The 21,346-nt window shown below is 34.0% G+C and overlaps 1 protein-coding gene across 1 annotated transcript; it reads left to right on the top strand.

The window, feature by feature from the left end:
• The first annotated feature begins 20,486 nt into the window (after window positions 1–20,486).
• LOC149250140 (UDP-glycosyltransferase 76F1-like) lies at window positions 20,487–21,094 on the top strand. Its single transcript, XM_089453562.1, has 2 exons — window positions 20,487–20,581; window positions 20,701–21,094. Exons 1-2 carry the CDS (start codon window positions 20,487–20,489, stop codon window positions 21,092–21,094), a joined length of 489 nt encoding a protein of 162 aa, XP_089309688.1.
• Window positions 21,095–21,346: the final 252 nt, after the last annotated feature.

The raw sequence follows: 21,346 nt of genomic DNA, 5'->3' as shown, positions 1-21,346 counted from the left end.
TATTAAGATCATTCAAAGACCAGAAATATGGATATCTTAGGAGCCATGAAGTACAACATATGAACCATTTCAAAATCAAAGTGAAAACTCAACATTGCAGGCCAATATTGGAAAGCATGCATCCCAAAGAATATTCTAAGCCCTTGATTATGATTGCTACCTTTATGTGTAGATATTTGATGTCAAAGAAATGAGCATCAAAACATTTGCAATATTCCCTTTTCATACATTCAAGCAGATCTTCAGACACTATCAAACTGACTTGCAAAAGCAAGCTTGTTAATGATTGCACCATAGATCACCTCATTGTGGACATAACATTGCTTGCTCCACACATGATGTTCTATAGTAGGAAAAAGCTCTTTCAGTATGGTAACTTCTCACACAGCAAAATCTTGATGACATGAAGGAATTATATGGGGATGTTATCCTTCACTGAATACCATTGAATACACTTTGGTTATCTGTGTTGATTAAAGAAACCTTAGTTGTCTCCATTATGTAGTAAATGTTTGGTCAAATATATGCAGAAGTGAGCTACAACAGCTACTTTAGGGAAAATTCCAAGTTTACTACTTTTGGAAAAAGTCGAGATGATGTTCAGTGTTTGTAGGAGTTGGAACCCGTGGTAAAATCAATGACCAATGAACAAAGGGAATCAACAAGGTGATTTCCTATAAAAAAAATCATCATCAAGAAATGGATGCACATGTTATGGTGCTCACTATGGTCGAAATTGAATTTGAGTGGACATCCTCACCAAATTAAGAGAATGTTAAAAGGAGGATGCTACAGCCTGAAGAGAAATGGCTACAGTTAAGGTGATATGTGTGCAGAGTGGCATACTCACAATAATCATGTCAACTAGATGAAATGTGCCACATTGGGATTATGGGCATCCTTAGTGGTGTCTCCTTAATTAGTGGGATCGGGAATCATGGTAGACTTGTTATTCAACTCATTTGTATTTGAATGAATTGGTTACTCAAAAAATGGTTTGGTACACACACCATCACATCACATCTACCAATGACAAATATATCAATCTATGTGCCAGATGCTAAGTTGCAAACCATATAAGTCATTGCAATATCCTCCACATCCAACTCATGCAGAACCTTCAAAGGATTTTCATGGCTAAGACTGTTGAATAGTTAGAATGTAATCAAGAAAGAAGAATCAAAACTAGAAAAATATTCTCCTCAGTCCACAATTTCAACACGCAATGTGTTTGTAAAATGGAGACAAAATGCATGATGCAATCAGTCATTATGGGATTATATGGTTTATAATTGAGTACATCTATAGAAATTAAAGGTTCAGGTTCCTAATGTATTTTTTTTAAAGAAATAGGTGTGTGATAATGTTTATTGCACTTTTAAGAGGGTAAGTGTGTTTTAGTGTCGTGCAAATAGCTAACATAGGGAATAGAGATAAAGGCTATAGAGGATGAGATTGCAGTTTGACCAAGCATTGGTTGGACTACTGAGATCGATGGTGGGAAAGGATATACTTGGATGCCATAAGCCATGATTTTGGAGCCAACCTAACTACATTTAACAACCCTATACATAGAATGATTCTCATCTTGTAAGGTGGTTATAAGGCTTAAGGAGTTAATAGCCTTAAAATAGTTGACTCTATCATAACCAAGCGAAGCTTACCAAAATCTAATAAAGGTATGGGGTCTTAATTAGGAGACCAAATTAGGGAAGCCATGCATGATTATTGAGAAAGGTTAGTAATATCATCAAGACCAGGTAGATATGAAAAGGGGATCCTATCAAAGAATCAAAGACTACTGAAAATTGTATTAGGAACTTCTGAATCTTTGGGTGTGGATGAAGGGGAAAATTTAACAAAGTCAATTCTCAAAGTAGGTAGAAAAGGATGAGATGTGAGAAGAAGGATTGTTTGTATGGCGCATTGTATGGTGAAGGAGTACCAATTTTAACGGTAAAGAAAAATGGGCCAAATGGAGCAATGTAACCATGGAAACTACAGAAGGAACAATAGTGGAAATATGACATAGAAAAATATAAAGAGAGTAATATGTGAGTGCCTAAAAATGGCCATCGTTATCTCGATTGCCAATTTTTATAATATCTTGGAATCTAGCAAACAAAGCAATGTCAAACAATCGACCTCACTCCTATTTGTCAAATTCTGAAATATTCTCAAAATTTGTAATTGACTTAAGCTCAAGCCCCAAAAATCAATTTTGTAGTTAAAAATGTGTAGTTATATGTGTCTATTGAATGAAACCATCTTAAAGGAGTCCTCTTATTTGTCTAGGTTATGGAAATTTAATATAATGAGAGAGGATTCCCTCTAAAAGGCTATGGAATCATTCCATATCTTATAGTGAGGGAGTGGATTTATCTTAGGCTATCAAAGCCTATGATATAGAGAGGGAGTGGATTAATTTTTGGCTACAAAATCCTACTATATAGTGAGAGAGGGTAGCAAATTCTTATGGTGGTTATGCAAGCCTATTTATATAGAGATGAGCATATACCTAGTCTATGTTACCAGAAAAAAATTGAGAGCCTTTGTTTCCAAAAGAAACCATCTAGAAAATGGAACAGCATGGAAAATTGTGTTTTCTTCGATCGTTTTCATTTGTCAATCTGCGAAACTAGTTTCTCCAGAAATGGATGGTTTCTTAAAATAGTTTTTTTTGAGAAACATGATTTCATTCCTCCTTAAATGGTATGTAAATTTAATAATTTTAGTTTGTATATTAATAAGTTTTCATTTGCAGTTTTAGTAAACAACAATTAAACAATAGATGAATTTATTGTCGGATTTTGTTATAGTTGTTTCCAAACTTTGTTTCATGTCTTCTTGTCATTTCTCGTTTCATTTCCTGTTTGTCCCTTCTGGTAACATGGTACCTAATATGCTATGAAAGTCTATAGAATAAGGGAACAAATTCCTTATGGTGATTGCAAAAGCTAGTAGACTGTAAAGATCTAAAGTTTCTTATAAGAACATTGCTCTAATACCAAGTTATATATAAATGAGGAGAATGCAAAACCAAATATTATATTAAATCAAGTATAAGTTTCTTGCATAGTAAGATCATTCTTTTATATAAATTTTAAAATGTAAATGATTAAATTTGACATGTCATCCTCTTTACTTAATATTAAAATCTAACTACTTATTTAACACTCAAATTTTGGGCAACACTAATATCCCCCAATTCTCCAATGTTTCTCTTCCTCGGAATCCATACCAAGAGGACTCAAATATTTTGGACTTGATGGAATATCAATAGATGGAGCTTTAAGAGGGATTCTTGTGTAACCCTCCATGGATAATGGTTCAATGATGGCATAGGAAGAGAAGTTTTCTAGGCTTGAAGACATAATGGACTTGATAGTGATAGTAGTGGCCAAAGTGGTCGATGATTGCTTGAGAAAGCAAGGAAATCAAGATATTAGAGTAAAAATTAAGAGGGTGGAAGGTTCATTTGAATAGTATGAATGCTTTGGGCATTGCTTAAGTGGGATTGTTGGAGTTGTTGGATGCATGAGACTGGGAAATGTTGGATAGTAATACATGATCCAATGTAGACTAAGTTAGTGGATGTTCATGGAATTTATTGAATGTTTTGGTCCACTTCGACCTTTGGCACAATGAAAGACACCTCAAAAGAAGGAAAAAACAAGGCATATTCCACCCATAAAGAGGATGCAAGTAAGTGTAAAGGCACTAATTTACAATAGAGTCATCATTTAGCAAGTGGATATGGAGTATTGAGGTGGTAAGTATGGATTTTAATATAATGAACAACCCAAATGTTGGCAAAGTCTTAGGGACTCTATACAATGGAATTCGACAACTTGGCAAGTGTTTAAGACATGGCAATGTCGAACTCAGATTGAGCTGTTACTGAGGAAAGAGAACCATAGGAGGTTGTTCCATGGATGCTTGAAGAGTTAGAATGTGCAAGTATTGTGGCAATAGGTAGTTGGGTATTGTACATTTACAAAATGAGTCATAGATAGTGGTACAACTTTCTTGTTATATTCTTGTAACAATTTTTATATTAATAATTAAGGCATCTGCATTGGGTGCCACCCATGTACTTTTATAGTATGGTCCCTTTACTTTGTTAAATGTTAGTATTCTTGCATTATTTTGAATAGCTAAATATTGAAGAATATTGACTAAGTGTTAAAGTTTTAAATGTTTTAAAGACAAATTTAGACTATGCCTACTCTCAAAATATTTTATTTATAAAAATTAATTTTAAATTTAACAAGTTATAACTTAGAACATAGTTATGAGCAAACCCTAAATAAAAAAAATTAATTAATCTAATTAATAAAACTTTTATAACTAAAACAAAAACAATAACATAAATAAAAAAATATTAAAAAAAAAATCAAGTAAAACCTACAACTCAATAATATAAATAATTTTCCACTTCAACCTTTTCGGAGAACAACAATAATAATATATTTATTATTTTCAAAATCTTTTTACCATTTTTATTTAAAATTATATAATTATGGATACAACCACACAATATTATTAAATTTGTTATTCATATACCTTATCCCATAATAATTCCCAATTATTATCATGTATTGGGATTAAAAGTTACATGATATTTATTAAATGAGTCCACACTGTGACAAATGGCATATGCTTTGGGTGATCTATTTGTCAGTAACTTAAACTAATGCAACTAATTTTCTGCGCATTCAGCGGCTCATTCAAATAACGTGTTTGACTTCATCATCACAGAGTTGTCGTTGAAGACGGAAGGAAGGGAAATATGGAAACGACAAAGTAGGTATGAAATTTGAGCATATTTCCAATCATAGAAAGTCAACGAATATTCTTTTCATCAAAGTCCACCAGCATTCAGGGTCGAGAAATAGTGGATATTAGTTGTAGAAAGTGGCCTAGGTTCATTTTCATCATGGTTTGTTTCTTTTATACAGGTGGGTAAATTGGTTGAAATTAACCATTTTTGCATAATAAAGCTTAGTAAATTAATGAGAATTATCATTTCAAAATTTACATTTAAATTTAAATACTATACCATAATTTTTATATATGGTAAATGGATTATAGAGATAGTTGTTTTATGAAATATTTATTATTTTCTGATTAATTAAAGAATATTTATAATGTGTTAAGTAAATCTATTTATTACTTTTCAAGGGTTCAATTATGTAGCCTAAGTAGATTGTCTAGAGAATTAAACCCATAACCTTTCAATAGTAATTGTATTTCGACTTATTATATTTTTAAAAAATATAAAAAACAATTCCCATATAAAAATAATAATAAAAATAAAATAGTGTGATTAATAATAATACCATTTTATGACTGCTAAATCTTAACATATTCATATTTGAAATTGCATTAACAATCCACCAAAAACACTTTTTTAATAAAAACAAGTTTGTTTTCAAATTAAAATTATGAATTAATAAAAATGGTATATTTCACCGTTCATAAGTTCCTGGATATAAAATTCAAATTATGTTCTTAAATTATTACTCAAAAAAATTGAAAATAATAATAATAATAAAATTAAATACAAAAAAAAAAAATTAAAAAATGGAAGATAGAAAATAAAAATCTAAAAAATAAATAAATCTAACCAATAAGAAATAAATTTAAAAATACATATATAAAACATTTAGAAATCAAACCATTAATATAAAAAAAATCATCTAAAATATTATACATATATAACATTACATTTAAAAATAACATTATGTTGGAAGTTTGACAACTAATTATGTAAATTTGGGTAAAATGTATTAATTATTAACAAGTTACTTTTATAGTGAAACATCGATTATGTAACTGAGGAGGCTCATATAACGTTGATGAATGCCCGAACTATTGTATGGAGAATCATTATTGATTGAATAGAGATTCCAATCCCTTGCCCCGTGGATGTTTCCTTGACACCCTGTCAAGGTTTTACCACGTAACTCTTATGTTATTACTTATGTGTTTGCATTCAGTTTTCCTGTCAGTTATATGCATTTCTTGGTTAATCTATCACTGTAAATGCCTTCTTTCTTTTTTGATCAATAACTCATTCACTTATTAAAACTACAAATGGTATCAGAGCGAGGTTAGTTGTGTTGAAGGTGGTTGAGTTGAAGGTCTTGGAAGCTCTTGGAGAAATCAGAGTTGTGAGTGCCGTGTGTTAAAAAACGACCAGAGCCATCTCTGCATGAGGAGAGGAGGACTGCACCTGAGACTTCTAGTTTCTTTGTGGCATAGTGGCCATCTCTGTGTCAGGAGAGGAGGACTGCGCTTGAGACTTCTGCTTTCTGCGTGGCATAGTACCAAAGGCTGAAGAGAGGAAGACTGGCGTGAAGGCTCAAGGTGGCTCTGTCAAGTCAGAGTCTGCGTGCTGGAGCAGAAAGGAGGCATGTGTGGGGTCTGTACTACCAAACCAGAACCCACTGTTGTGTGAAAGAGAGGAAGATGGTGCATGGAGAAGCCCATTGTTGCGTGTAAGAGAGGAAGATTGGTGTGAAGGCTCGAGGTGGCTCTGCCAAGTGAACTTCTATGTGTTGGAGCAGAAAGGACGTTGGTGTTAAAGAAATCTGTCGTCTACCCAAGGCGTGTTTGGGGTCTGTGCTGCCAAACCAGAACCCATCAAGGAAGCTATGTTGCCAAACCGTTACTCTCTGTGTGGAACAACTGTTATTGAATGTTGTTGCAAGGAGATTGCTGAAGTATTACAGGTATTTTTGAATACGTCTCATCAAGGAATCTACGTTGCCAAAGGGTCTGCTTTGCCAAACTATTACTCTCTACGTGGAAGAGTTGTTACTGAATGCTGCTGCAACGATATTGCTAAAGTATTACAGGTATTTCTGAATCCAGGTATTTGAAAAAAAATCAAAGTTTCCAGAATTTTTTTTAATTAGGGCAAAAATGAGTGGAATATTTTTTTCCTGATAAAAACAACAACATGAAATTGAAATCAAAATTAGTATTTTTTTTCCTTAAAGGGGTGGACTTGTTCAAATTTGGAGGAACACAAATCAGAGGGTTTTTTTCATTAAAATTGAAGGAAAGAAAAACAAAGGTTTTTCATTAATTTGAAGGAAAAATCTGTTTAAGGGTTGTTTTTTCTTATTTGAAAAAAAAGGGAATTATTTTTTTTAATACAAAAAGTTTTTTGAAGATAGGGAAACAAAAAAAAATATAAACCCTAGTTGAAAGATTGAAACCCTAGGAGGGAAAAAAATGGCCAAGATGTCGAATGCAAAATTCGAGGTGGAGAAATTCCCCCACAAGAGCAATTTTGTTCTTTGGAAACTAAAAGTTAGTGATCTGCTTGTGCAACAAGGGTTGCACAAGGCATTAGACAGGACAACTAAGAAACCTGCAACCATGATAGATTCAGACTGGGAGGACTTGGATGCCCGAGCTCTCAGTACCATTAGGTTATGCCTAGCGGATGAAGTTCTCGTCAACATTGTTGAAGAGAGTACAACTTTAGGGTTATGGGAAAAACTGGAAAAACTATATATGACAAAGTCACTAACCAATAGAATTTATCTAGAAAGACAACCGTACAGTCTTCGAATGAAGGAGGGTTCAAAAGTTGCAGAACATTTGAATGTTTTTAATACACTTATATGTCAGTTAGCAAATATGGAAGTTGAAAGTTAGGAAGAAGACAAAGCTATAACCTTGTTGTGTTCTCTGCCCGAACCATGGGATCACTTCGTAACTTCAATCAGCTTGAGCACCGCTGATTCTTTGAAATTTGAATCAGTTGTGGGAGATCTCTTGTCTCAACAAGTACAAAGGAAATCCAGTACTGAAACAGCTGCATCATAAGCCATGATAGCTAGAGGACGGTCAAAGGAAAGAGGAGAAAAAACAAAGGGGTATTCTAGATCTAAATCGAAGGGAAAGAAGTGTAAGGAAAAATGTTGGCACTGCAATAAAATTGGACACCTGAAGAAAGACTGTTGGAAATGAAAAGAATCTGATAACTCGAAGAAGGAAGCAAATCAGGTCAATTCAAGTATGATAGACGAAGTTTTATCTGCTAAAGAATTATGTATGATAGATTAAACTTCACTTGTATGTAATGTCTCTCAGGGTTTAGAAAGATGGCTATTAGACTCTGGTGCTTCTCATGACATGTGTCCACACAGAAATTGGTTTACTTCATATGAAAATGTAAATGGTAGTTCTGTGTTTATGGGTAATAATGTATCATGTCAGACTATCGGGATGGGAAATATCAAGATTAAAGTGTATGACAACATAGTTAGAACATTAACTAGTGTTAGACATGTACTAGATTTGAAGAAAAAATTGATTTCTTTGGGAGTGTCGGATTTGGATGGTTATAATTTTATAGGTCAGAATGGTGTGCTGAATGTCTTTAAAGGCGCCCTAGTTGTTATGAAAGAAGAATAGGTCAAAAATCTTTACAGACTCAAAGGAAGTACTCAGGTTAGTGAAGTAGCATTTGTGTCAGAAAAAGAAGAAGTAGGTACTCGTCTATGGCATCAGCGATTGGGTCACATGAGTGAGAAAGGTCTTCAGATACTTATGAAACATAAAGCTCTTCCCAATCTGTAATCTTTGAAGTTAGATTTCTGTAAACATTGTGTGTATGGAAAACAGTGTAAACTGAGATTTAAAACTGGAAATCATAATAGTAAAGATATTTTGGACTATATTCATTCTGCTCTGTGGGGACCATATCCTGTTGTATCATATGGAGGTGCTCTATATTTTTTAATATTTATTGATGATTTCTCCCGTAATGTTTGGGTTTTTATGCTAAAAAAGAAAGCTAATGTATTCAATGTCTTTAAACAATTTAAAGCAATGGTAGAGAAAAGAATAGACAAATCAATTAAATGTTTAAGAACTGACAATGGTGGTTAATTCACTTCAATAGAATTTGAACAATACTGTAAGGATGAAGGAATTATTAGACACAAAAATGCTATTTATACTCCTCAGCAAAATGGTGTTGCTGAACGTATGAATCAGACTCTTATGGAAAGAGCCAGAAGCAAGATTAGCAATGCTAACTTGCAAAAGGAGTTGTGGGCAGAAGCAGTATCCACTACTTGTTATTTAGTTAACAAATCACCTTCAGTGGCAGTTAATTGTAAAATTCCTGAAGAATTTTGGACAACTCAACCTTGTGATTATTCACATTTAAGGATATTCGGTTGTGATGCTTATTCTCTTATTCCTAAAAATCAGCATTAAAAATTAGATCCAAAATTGAAATGTTATGTCTTTATTGGGTATTACTATGCAGTGAAAGGATACAGGTTGTGGGATCCTACATTGCGGAAGATAGTCATTAGTAGAGATGTAACATTTGATGAGTCTTCTCTTTTAAAATCAAATGTTGAAAGAATTGAACAGGAACATGTATCGCCAAATCAACAAGTTCAGTTGGAGGCTAGACCTTTTGGTGACAGTCAAAAGGAAGAGGAGACTTCTAGAGAAAAAGGTGTTGAAGATACAGAGGAAGTTGTTGAAGTTTCTGAACCAATTCAAGTTTCTGAACCAGTTCAGCAACGGGTCACTCTAAGAAGGTCTACAAGGGAAAGAAAAAATCCCAAAAGGTATGAAGATTCTGCTTCATCTTTTTCTTTGATTACTGAAGATAAGGGACCTTCTTGTTATAAGGAAGCAGTAGATGATACAGATAGCAAAAAATGGAAAAAGGCTATGGAAGAAGAAATGGATTCCTTAGCCAAGAACAATACCTGGGATCTTATAGAACTTCTTGAAGGGAGAAGTGTTGTTGGATGCAAGTGGGTCTTCAAACTGAAATAGAAAGTTGATGGAAGTATCGAAAGGTATAAGGCGAGGAGAGACTGGTAGCAAAAGGGTATTCTTAGGTTGAAGGTATCAAATTTCACGAGATCTTTTCACCAGTTGTAAAACTTGTTTCTATTCATACAGTGTTGGCACTAATTGCATTACTTAACCTTGAGTTAGAATAGTTAGATGTTAAAACAACTTTTCTACATGGTGATTTGAATGAAGAGATATATATGGAACAACCAGAAGGTTTTGTACAAGGTCGCAGCAGAATATTAGTTTGCAAGCTCAGGAAATCATTATATGGTCTGAGGTAGTCTCCCAGACAATGCTACAAGAAGTTTGACTCCTTCATAGTGAGCCAGAACTTTATTAGAATTGATTATGATCATTTTGTATACTTCAAAATTTTGAATCCCATATTCGTTATCTTAGCTTTGTATTTTGACGATATTCTTATTTCAAGAAAAAGCATGGAAGAGATCAAAAGGTCAAAGGCTCAGCTCTCTAGGACATTTGATATGAAGGATCTTGGAGCAGCAAAACATATCTTGGGCATGGAGATACACAGAGACAGGAAAAATGGTAACCTTTGGTTATCACAGCAGAAGTATGTGGAGAAAGTATTTGAAAAGTTCTATATGAACAATGTGAAACCTGTTAACGTTCCATTAGCTTCCCATTTTAAGCTTTCTTTAGTTTTGAGTCCTAGAACTGATGGAGAAAAGTAGTATATGTCTCATGTACTATATGGAAATGTTGTAGGCAACTTAATGTATGCAATGGTATCTACAAGACCTGACATTTCACATGCAGTTGGAGTTGTCAGCAAGTTCATGGAAAATCCAGGTGAAGAACATTGGCGAGTAGTGAAATGGGTGCTTCGATATCTAACAGGCACTAGTGACCATTGCATCATCTTTAGTGGTAGTGAAGGACCAGTCTACAGATATGTTGATGCTAATTATGCAAGTGATTTGGACAAAAGAAGATCTACTACAGGTTATGTCTTTACTCTTGAAGGTGGAACAATTATTTGGATGTCAAAGCTTCAAGAAACAGTTGCATTGTCCACTACTGAAGTAGAATATATAGCTGCTTTAGATGCCAGTAAAGAAGCAATCTAGTTAAAGGGTCTGCTTGATGAGATTGGAAGGACGCAGGAGAAAGTGAATGTACTTTGTGACAGTCAAAGTGCTATTCACTTGGCTACAAATCCTGCTTATCACAGCATAACCAAGCACATTGATGTAAGGTATCATTTTTTGAGACATGTGATCAATGGCAGAAAAGTAGCTCTTTAAAAGATCCATACACGAGAGAATTGCGCAGACATATTCACAAAGCGAGTTATAGTAAAGAAACTGCAAGGTTGTTTAGCTTCTCTTGGCTTGTAGAAAAGATGATGAATGGGCATGGGCAAGGGATTAGGAAAATTGTTGTCAAGGTGGAGTTTGTTGGAAGTTTGACAACTAATTATGTAAATTTGGGTAAAATGTATTAATTGTTAACAAGTTAGTTTTATACCGAAACATTGGTTATGTAACTGAGGAGGCTCATATAAAGCTGATGAATGCTTAAACTATTGTATGGAGAATCATTATTGATTGAATAGAGATTCCAATCCCTTGCCCCGTGGATGTTTCCTTGACACACTATCAAGGTTTTACCACCTAACTCCCGTGTTATTACTTGTGTGTTTGCATTCAGTTTTCCTATCAGTTATATGCCTTTCTTGGTTAATCTATAAATGTAAATGCCTTCTTTCTTTCTTGATCAGTAACTCATTCACCTATTAAAGTTGCACATTACATTTAAAATCAACCTAGATCTATATTAACTTTGGCTCTACCAAGCTCTTAGAGGGATCAAATCTTTTTCTTACTTTGAAAGAGGTTTGCACCTTGGTAGATCCAGAATTAAGATGGATTTAGACTATTTTAATCCATCTAGATTGTTTTAATAATTAATTATAATTACAATTATTAATTTTTTATTTTTTTTTTATATAATTTAATAGATTCAAAATGTTTTACTAATAATTATAATTATTATTTTATTTATTTTTTCTTAATTTTATTTAATTCGATGGAATTAAAATGTTTAAAGGTATAGGATATCACAAGACATTAGATCTCTTCTCGACTAAGTTGGAGAGCACGAGGCAATAATTTATTAAATACAATAATAAATTAAAAAGAAATTTTAAAAAATAAAAAATTTTAATATAATAAAAAATAAAATATTATAATTTTAATGATAATAATTTAATTTTAAAACCATAATGGTTCATCTTATACAAATCTCCTTCACCAATGCTATCAAAATGGTAGAGAGGCGCCGATTTGGTAGGATTCTCTTATGGAAATAACTACGATTTTGCTATGATATTATGTAACAAGAGTTACATAGTAGCTAGTACTTGCATCTTAGTTTAAATTAGAAAATACGAACAATAAATAAATAAAGTTTTCATCAAAAAAATTAGATAATTAATCAAATATTGTGTTGTTAAATGCCATGCTTAGTTTAAATTAGAAAAATAAGAACAATAAATACATAAAGTTTTCATTACAAAAATTAGATAAATAATCAAATATTATATTGTTAAATTCCCTCACTAAAAATTAATAAATTTAATTAACTAATATTATTTATATTAAGATATATACACTTTAATATCTATAAAAAAATATTAACATATATACACTTTAATATCTATATTTTTTTATATATAGTGTTTTATTTTTATACACCACAGTCCGTTACCATTAGCTCAAAATGGCTTTCCGCCATCGTTTGAAAAGATTGCAGGGTTGGTTGCAGCGATTAAAAACTTTGCAGTCAATCGAATATCTTGAAAATCCGGGGCGATATCCCTGGGGTAGAGAAACTATGAATGAATCCAACAGCAGAACCTCGGTAGCAGTCGATAGTCCAACTCAAGACCTCTGCCTACGCCCAGTAGTAGAGAAAGAGGATCGTAGTTTGAATAACCAGATCTCGAATCGTAGTAATAAACTGAGCATTTGTCCAGAAACAGAGCAGTTGTGTTCAAAAACAAAGGATTTGTTAAATGACGATAACACAACATTTGTTAAATGGAAATCAAGTGTTGCTTCATACTTTAGAGCACTAAAGATATGCGATAAGATCAATGAACGAGCAGTTGTATGTTATATTCCTTTTGTTCGTGCGAGGAGGAGATCCACAGACCTGTGTGTTTGGAGTGACCGATTGCCTAAAGCTGCTCCAATGCGATAATATTTTTGATCAAAACCTAATATAAATTTTTTTATATTGCTAAATGAGAAACCATTTTTTTTTCTATGTTAGTTAATATTTTGCTATATGATATTTAGTTGGAAAAGAGAACTCTTCAAAAATGGCAAAAAAACGTATAAATCATTTTAGTCAAATATGTCAAAGAAACTCCTATCTATTTTTCATAGATATAAAAAATTAAGTTCTTCGTTCCATTTGATTTTCCAGATTCAAAAGGTATTTTGTATCCATGATTATTACATAAATTGCATATGAGTAAACTTGAAACCATTTATTTATAAGTTCCAATATATTGGTTATTGACTGTTAGATATTCTACAGTTTTAACAATGATTCTGCATGCGGAATAAACTCGAAGAATCATTAAACTTTATTGCCCAGGGATACGAGTTACCTCCAGCCATCAGTGATGTATTGATGCAGGCCACAGTCCACAAGCTTCTCCTTCAGCACTCCAACTTCTGTCCAAGCAAAAGAACACAAACTTCTGAAGGCACTTCCGAGCTCTGCTATCTCAGCTAGATGGTGTAGAACTGAAGGGGGTTGAGATATGAGCTTGGGGACCAAACAGATGAACATATAGCTAAGCTTCCATCAAGCTTCTAAATGCTATGTGTTAGAAAAACCACAAATCAAGGTAGAGATGAGATCAAAGTAATGGACCACTTTAGTAGCTCCCAATTATAAATTTAGTAATTGTGGTTGATTTTCTTAACTTAAGGAAACTACTGCAGTTGGTTTCCATAAGTTAAGAAAAGCTACAACTCCATAAATCAAGGTAGCTTTTGTGTAAAATTAATGGAGCTTAACATTCTCCCACTTGGTCCATACTTCCAAACTTAATGTCTCAACTTAAAAACCATTGATAATCTGTATTAAGTAATAGATACATGAATCATGGCGATAAGTCCTCTAATGATGAGTATTACCTTCCATGTATTACTATGCATTTATTCTTATTATAATTTATGTGGCAACAATTTCTTAATGAATAAACCTTATGTTTATTCTTGGTCCTTCTTAAATGAATTTTCTCAAATCAACTTAAGGTGCACATAAATATGAGAAAAAACATCACAATAATTAAGAATTTAATTAACATAACATTGTCCATACAATGAGAAACTACGTAATGGAACCAAGTCCCATATTCAATACACGATCCTTGAATTTAAACGGTGGCATGCCCTTAGTCAAAGGATCAGCGATCATTAACTCAGTGCTGACGTGCTCAATGACCACTTTCTTTTCTTTAACACGTTCCCTTATAGCTAAATACTTAATGTCGATGTGTTTATTTCGACTCCCACTTTTATTGTTTTTAGCCATAAAAACAGCAGCTGAATTATCACAATATATTCTCAATGGCTTAGATATAGAATCCATAATTCTAAGCCCAGAAATGAAATTCCTAAGCCATACACCATGTAAAGTAGCCTCAAAAGAGGAGACGAACTCGGCTTCCATAGTGGAAGTGGCAATCAATGTCTGCTTGGCACTCCTCCATGATACAGCTCCACCGGCCATCATAAAAATGTATCATGATGTTGATTTGCGTGAATCAACACATCCAGCAAAGTCAGAATCTGAGTATCCAATTACTTCCAAGCTGTCCGTCCATCTATACATAAGCATGTAGTCTTTGGTTCCTTGAAGGTACCTCATTACTTTCTTTGCAGCTCTCCAGTGGTCTAAACCTGGATCACTCTGATATCGTCCCAACATTCCCACAACAAATGCAATGTCAGGTCTTGTGCAGACTTGAGCATACATTAGGCTTCCGACAGCAGAAGCATATGGAATGTTCTTCATTTGTTCCCTTTCAAAGTCGTTCTTCGGGCATTGGTTCAAATTGAACCTATCACCCTTCACAATGGGAGCTACACTTGGTGAACAATCCTTCATCCGAAATCTCTCTAAAATTTTATTAATATAGGTTTCCTGTGACAGACGCAAGATGCCTCGAAATTTGTCTCTATGGATCTTAATGCCAATGACATAAGACGCCTCACCCATATCCTTCATATCAAAACTTTTAGAGAGGAATTGTTTCACTTCATGTAGCAAACCCTTATCATTGGTTGCTAGCAAAATGTCATCCACATATAAAACAAGAAAACAAATTTTACTCCCACTAACTTTCAGGTATATACATTGATCCATAATGTTTTCTACAAAACCAAAAGAAGAAATTACATTATGGAATTTCAAATACCATTGACAGGATGCTTGTTTTAAACCATATAATGACTTCTTGAGCTTGCAAACCAATTTCTCACCATCACTAGAGAGGAATCCTTCAGGTTGTTTCATATAAACCTCCTCCTCTAGATCTCCATTAAGGAAAGCCGTTTTCACATCCATTTGATGCAACTCCAAGTCAAAATGGGCTACTAATGCCATAATAACGTGCAAGGAATCTTTCTTAGATATAGGAGCAAAAGTCTCCGTGTAGTCGATTCCTTCTTTCTAAGTGAATCCCTTAGCAACAAGTCTTGCCTTCTATCTCTCAATGTTGCCCAATGAGTCTTTCTTTGTCTTAAAGACCCATTTACATCCAATGGCTTTTGCACCATCAGGCAACTCAACAAGATCCCAGACTTCGTTACTCTTCATGGAATTAATCTCTTCCTTCATGGCATTGTACCATAGTTCTGATTCTTTGCAACTCATGGCTTGTGAAAATGACTCAGGATCATTTTCGGCTCCAATATTATAGTCAGATTCTTGTAGACACACAACATAATCATTAGGAATTTCTGATCTCTTAGGTCTAGTAGATCTTCTTAATGTTGTACCATCATCTTCCTGAGAAGTATGTGGTTCAACTTGTTGTTCAAAAGTTCCTTGCAATTCTTGAACTCCTTGATCTACTAGAATATCGTCAGCAGCTTGTGGAACTTCAACAATTGGTCGTTCGACACCAGTTTGTACTTGAGGGGTGCTCTGAACAATAACCAATCTATCACTTGAAGTGGAAGGTTGAGATTCTGAATGATCCTTCTCAGAAACTATGTTTCTGGTTTGATCGCTCCCACTGATCAAGTCATTTTCAAGAAACTTTGCATTTCTTGATTCCACAATCCTAGTGCTGTGAGATGGAAAATAAAATCTGTAACCTTTAGACCTTTCAGCATATCCAATGAAATACCCACTAATGGTCCTTGGGTCCAGCTTCTTCTCTTGTGGATTATAAATTCTTACTTCAGACGGGCATCCCCAAACGCGCATATGTCACAAACTCGGTTTCCAACCTTTCCATAATTCAAATGGCGTTTTAGGAACCGCCTTGGTTGGAACTCGGTTTAATATATACACTGCCGTCTTAAGTGCTTCAGTCCACAAAGATTTAGGAAGATTGGAGCTGCTAAGCATACTCCGCACCATGTCCAACAATGTTCGATTTCTTCTTTCTGCTACACCATTCTGGTCGGGTGAACCAGGCATGGTGTATTGGGCAACAATCCCATGTTCTTGAAGAAACTTAGCAAATGGCCCAGGTGCTTGTCCATCTTCTGTGTATCTACCATAATATTCTCCACCTCTATCTGATCTCACGATCTTAATTTTCTTGCCGCATTGTTTCTCTACTTCAGCCTTAAAGATCTTAAAGGCATCTAATGCTTCGCTCTTATTATGAAGCATGTAGAGATACATATATCGTGAGTAGTCATCTATAAAGGATATGAAGTATCTCTGACCATGTGAGTCCATGTCTGGACTACATATATCAATATGTATGATTTCTAATATGTCTGAACTCCTATTGGCACCTTTCTTTGACTTGTTGGTCTGCTTTCCCTTTATGCAGTCCACACAAGTCTCAAAATCAGTAAAATCTAGAGTATTAAGTATTCCTTCATTTACCAATCTTTTAATTCTATCTATGGAGATATGACCTAGTCTTCGGTGCCATAATGTAGAGGAATCTTCATTGATAACACATCTTTTAGTGCCAGTGTGAACATGCATTGAATCATAAGTGACATTGTTTTGTAAATTAATGCAGTAAAGACCATTAGACAAAATACCATTCCCAACATAATCAGATTTATAGAATAGACTGAAAGATTTTTCTGAAAAGTTTAAGGAATATCCAAAAGGTACAAGCCTTGAAACTGAAATCAAGTTTCTAGAAAAACTTGGAACATAAAAGGTCTTTTCTAACTCCAAAACAAAACCACTACTTAAAGTCAAATAACATGTTCCTATAGCTTCCACATGCGAGCCCATCTTGTTTCCTGATAAGATGCTTTGCTCACTTCCCACTGGCTTCCTTAGGTTTTGCAAACTTTGTAAGGAATTCGTAATGTGAATTGTTGATCCAGAATCAATCCACCATGTGTTAATATTAACGTTAACCATATTAGATTCATAACAAACAAATGAGATTGTTTCCTTAAGTTCGGGAATGTCACAACGAATTTCAGAGAAATTTCCAGGTCGTACTGCTGCATCAAAATAAAGAATCACATGCTTATGTTAAAAATTGAGGCTTAATAAACTTTCATGTTTTACCAATGTAAACCATGCTTAAAAAAAATTGAATCAACTGACATAAAAATTGCCTGTGGGCTAAATTTTTAATTCAAACAGATTCAATAAACTTTATGAACTTTTATGTTTTACCAATGTAAAACATGCTAAAAAAGAATTGAATCAATATGACATGAAAATTGCCTGTGGGCTAAATTTTCAATTCAAACAGACTCAATAAAACTTTATGAACTTTCATGTTTTACCAATGTAAAACATGATAAAATGAATTGAATCAAATGACATGAAAATTGCCTGTGGGCTAAATTTTCAATTCAAACAGATTCAATAAAACTTTATGAACTTTCATGTTTTACCAATGTAAAACATGATAAAAAGAATTGAATCAAATGACATGAAAATTGCCTGTGGGCTAAATTTTCAATTCAAACAGATTCAATAAAACTTTATGATAAAACTTATTAATTCATAACTCCTATGGGTAGGTTATGAAATTTTATCCTAATTAATCACATAAATATAATAAAAATTCCTGTGGGATAAAATTTATTATATTCAGTGTAATTAATTACAATTTAATGTCTAAATAATCTTTATGTGATCTTGCCAATCAATATATAATTTTATTTAATTAAAGATGCTGTGGCTACTCTCTAATTAATTAAAATTACATGGATCACTAAACATTAATTTTGTTGCATAAAAAAAACTTAACCAGAGAGAAAAATAATGTTTACTGAAAGGAGTAAGTCAAAATGACATTTAATAAACTCCATATAACTGTAATATTTTTCCGCTTTAACATTTAATGCTCTCAGTCTCTGGATTAGTAAAACATCAAAGTTTTAAATTGAAATCCACTGAATTGAGATACTTCCAAATGAGCAAAAAAAATATAAATTTTACATTAAATATGTAATAAAAATTATAAATGGCTACTCTACCCTAACCCAATATCATATGATACAACATAGAATATTTAGAGTGCTGAAGTGACCCATTATGGTAAACCATATGATACGTGTATTATATTCCAAAACTAAAGTTGAGCAAGCCCCACATAAATAAAGCACATAATAAAATATCATTAAATTTCCAAAATGTTCATATTTCACCCGCATTCCAAAAAAAAACGCAAAACACCAGCTCGATAAGTATGGAAAACGGTCAATAAAAGAGATTCTCGGTAAGATTCACCATTTTCTTAAGGGGTGCAAAGCCTACTGTTATGCATGAACAGGACAGATCCATTTTCAGCTAGTGGAGGACTTGAAGAATCGTTACAGAGATTCAATAGCAGCAAAAGTTTCATCGGTGAAACGGTGATTTAAATTTTTAAGTTGATCTTGTTCAATTGACTTCAAAAAATGCATGCATTTACTTCCATAACGGAGTTATTACTCGCAATCAACACAACACAAATAACGGAGTTGGAAGATATGAATCCAAGACCCAACACAAACAAATTATTTGTCATCGACTCTCCACAAAGAAATGTACAATATATGTAAATTTAAGAAGACGGATCCATCTCAATACTGACTGTTACGCAACTTCAAGCTTAGACGTCACGCAAACTATCTTCCCACGGACCCGCAACAACCTACACCCTCCGAAAATCGACCTCAAAAGAACCGGAATTCAAGACCGCCGCACATAAACTTTCAGGAAATCCAAAAATTCTAAGAAAATAAGCAAAAAAACGCCATGCTTCACGAGCGACGTTTCAAAACTCTTAGAATACATGGCAAAAGGTAATATTTATCAAAAGAAACTACAAACACGATTTGCATGCGGACCCAGAAAACCAAAGTTGACAAATGCCCTCCACAATTCGAACGCGGATTCAGATCAAGAAACCTCGCAAAAATCAGAACTAATTTCTAATGCTATTCGAATCGCACACCAAGGCAGAGGCAAAAATGGCGCTCTGATACCACATGTTAGATATTCTACAGTTTTAACAATGATTCTGCATGCGGAATAAACTCAAAGAATCATTAAACTTTATTGCCCAGGGATACGAGTTACCTCCAGCCATCGGTGATGTATTGATGCAGGCCACAGTCCACAAGCTTCTCCTTCAGCACTCCAGCTTTTGTCCAAGCAAAAGAACACAAACTTCTGAAGGCACTTCCGAGCTCTGCTATCTCAGCTAGATGGTGTAGAACTGAAGGGGGTTGAGATATGAGCTTGGGGACCAAACAGATGAACATATAGCTAAGCTTCCATCAAGCTTCTAAATGCTATGTGTTAGAAAAACCACAAATCAAGGTAGAGATGAGATCAAAGTAATGGACCACTTTAGTAGCTCCCAATTATAAATTTAGTAATTGCAGTTGATTTTCTTAACTTAAGGAAACTACTGCAGTTGGTTTCCATAAGTTAAGAAAAGCTGCAACTCCATAAATCAAGATAGCTTTTGTGTAAAATTAATGGAGCTTAACAATTGACGACATAATTAACATAAGCCTGTATGTTTGTCTATGATAATTATTCTACCAAACTAGATCTTGCAGGCCATTCCCACGAGATAGGTTCATATTACTATCCACTTAAAAATATCCAGAAAAAGATATTTTAACATATAAAAAGTAGCATGGATATATTTGTACAAATTCAAAAATTCGGACCAAAAAGAGATTTAGACATCATGTTGTTTTTTTAATTAAATTAGTGTTTCACTTCCTAAAAAGATAAAGAGAAAATTATTTATATATAATTTATTATTTATTATGATATTATTAATAATAATTTTTTAAATAATTTTATTTAATCTTTTATATTGTATCAAAAATCTACAACTTATTTAAGGTTTTAAAAATCTTCCATGGGCTGCCGGTTTCAGTGACTCCGAACAAGAATTATTTTTCCACTTTATAAATCGATACATGGAGAGAGTGCGGGAAATAGATTGGGTCATCTGCAATTCCTTCCATCATCTTGGAGACCCGCCATCAGCAGTGTGGTCGAGAAAGGAGGTTCAGTCTGTCCAATAGGTCCCTTGATTCCTTCTTCCCTTCTCAATTCGAACTCAGGACTCCGATTGGAAATCACAACGAGATTTTGGGCCGAAGATGGCGAATGCTTGGATTGGTTGGATAGGCAGTCCAGGCAGTCTGTGATCTACGTCTCATTTGGCAGCTTGAGTGTGTTAAGCGAGACGCGGTTCCAACAACTTGCACTTGGGTTGGAGGCCACGGAGAGACCATTTCTTTGGGTTGTGCGCCCTGATCTGCTACAAGGTACCGAGGCCGCCTTCCCTCCAGGGTTCGTGGAGCGCATCCAACGGAGCCAGCGGGGGTGTTTGGTGTCGTGGTGTTCGCAGTTGAGGGTAGTTTCTCATCCTTCCATTGCTTGTTTTCTGGCACATTGTGGATGGAATTCAGCGTTGGAGAGCATCACCATGGGGGTGCCCATGTTATGCTGGCTTTATCTTGCAGATCAGTTTCTGAACCAAAGTTATATAGTCCATGTCTGGAAAATTGGCTTGTCTTGAAAACACTGCATCTACTGAGAGTGGAACATCAATATTCGACATGACTGAATTTAGTGTTTATCTTTCTATATATAAAATAAATAAGGTTGAGGTTTGAATGTGTTAAGGTTCGGGCTAAATGCCATAGCAAAAGAAATATTATATTTTTTTTTCAATAATTTACTAGGGTTAAATGGATCATTACAATTTCATCTATGTAAATAATGAATGTTGATGATGAATGTTTTGTTTTGTGTTTTTCATATATTTTTT

The sequence above is a fragment of the Pinus tabuliformis genome, chromosome 7 (assembly GCF_031772625.1).
Source record: "Pinus tabuliformis cultivar Carrire ecotype Pingquan chromosome 7, CPIR1, whole genome shotgun sequence".
Lineage (NCBI taxonomy): Eukaryota > Viridiplantae > Streptophyta > Pinopsida > Pinales > Pinaceae > Pinus > Pinus tabuliformis.
This window is presented reverse-complemented; position numbering and strand designations above follow the sequence as displayed.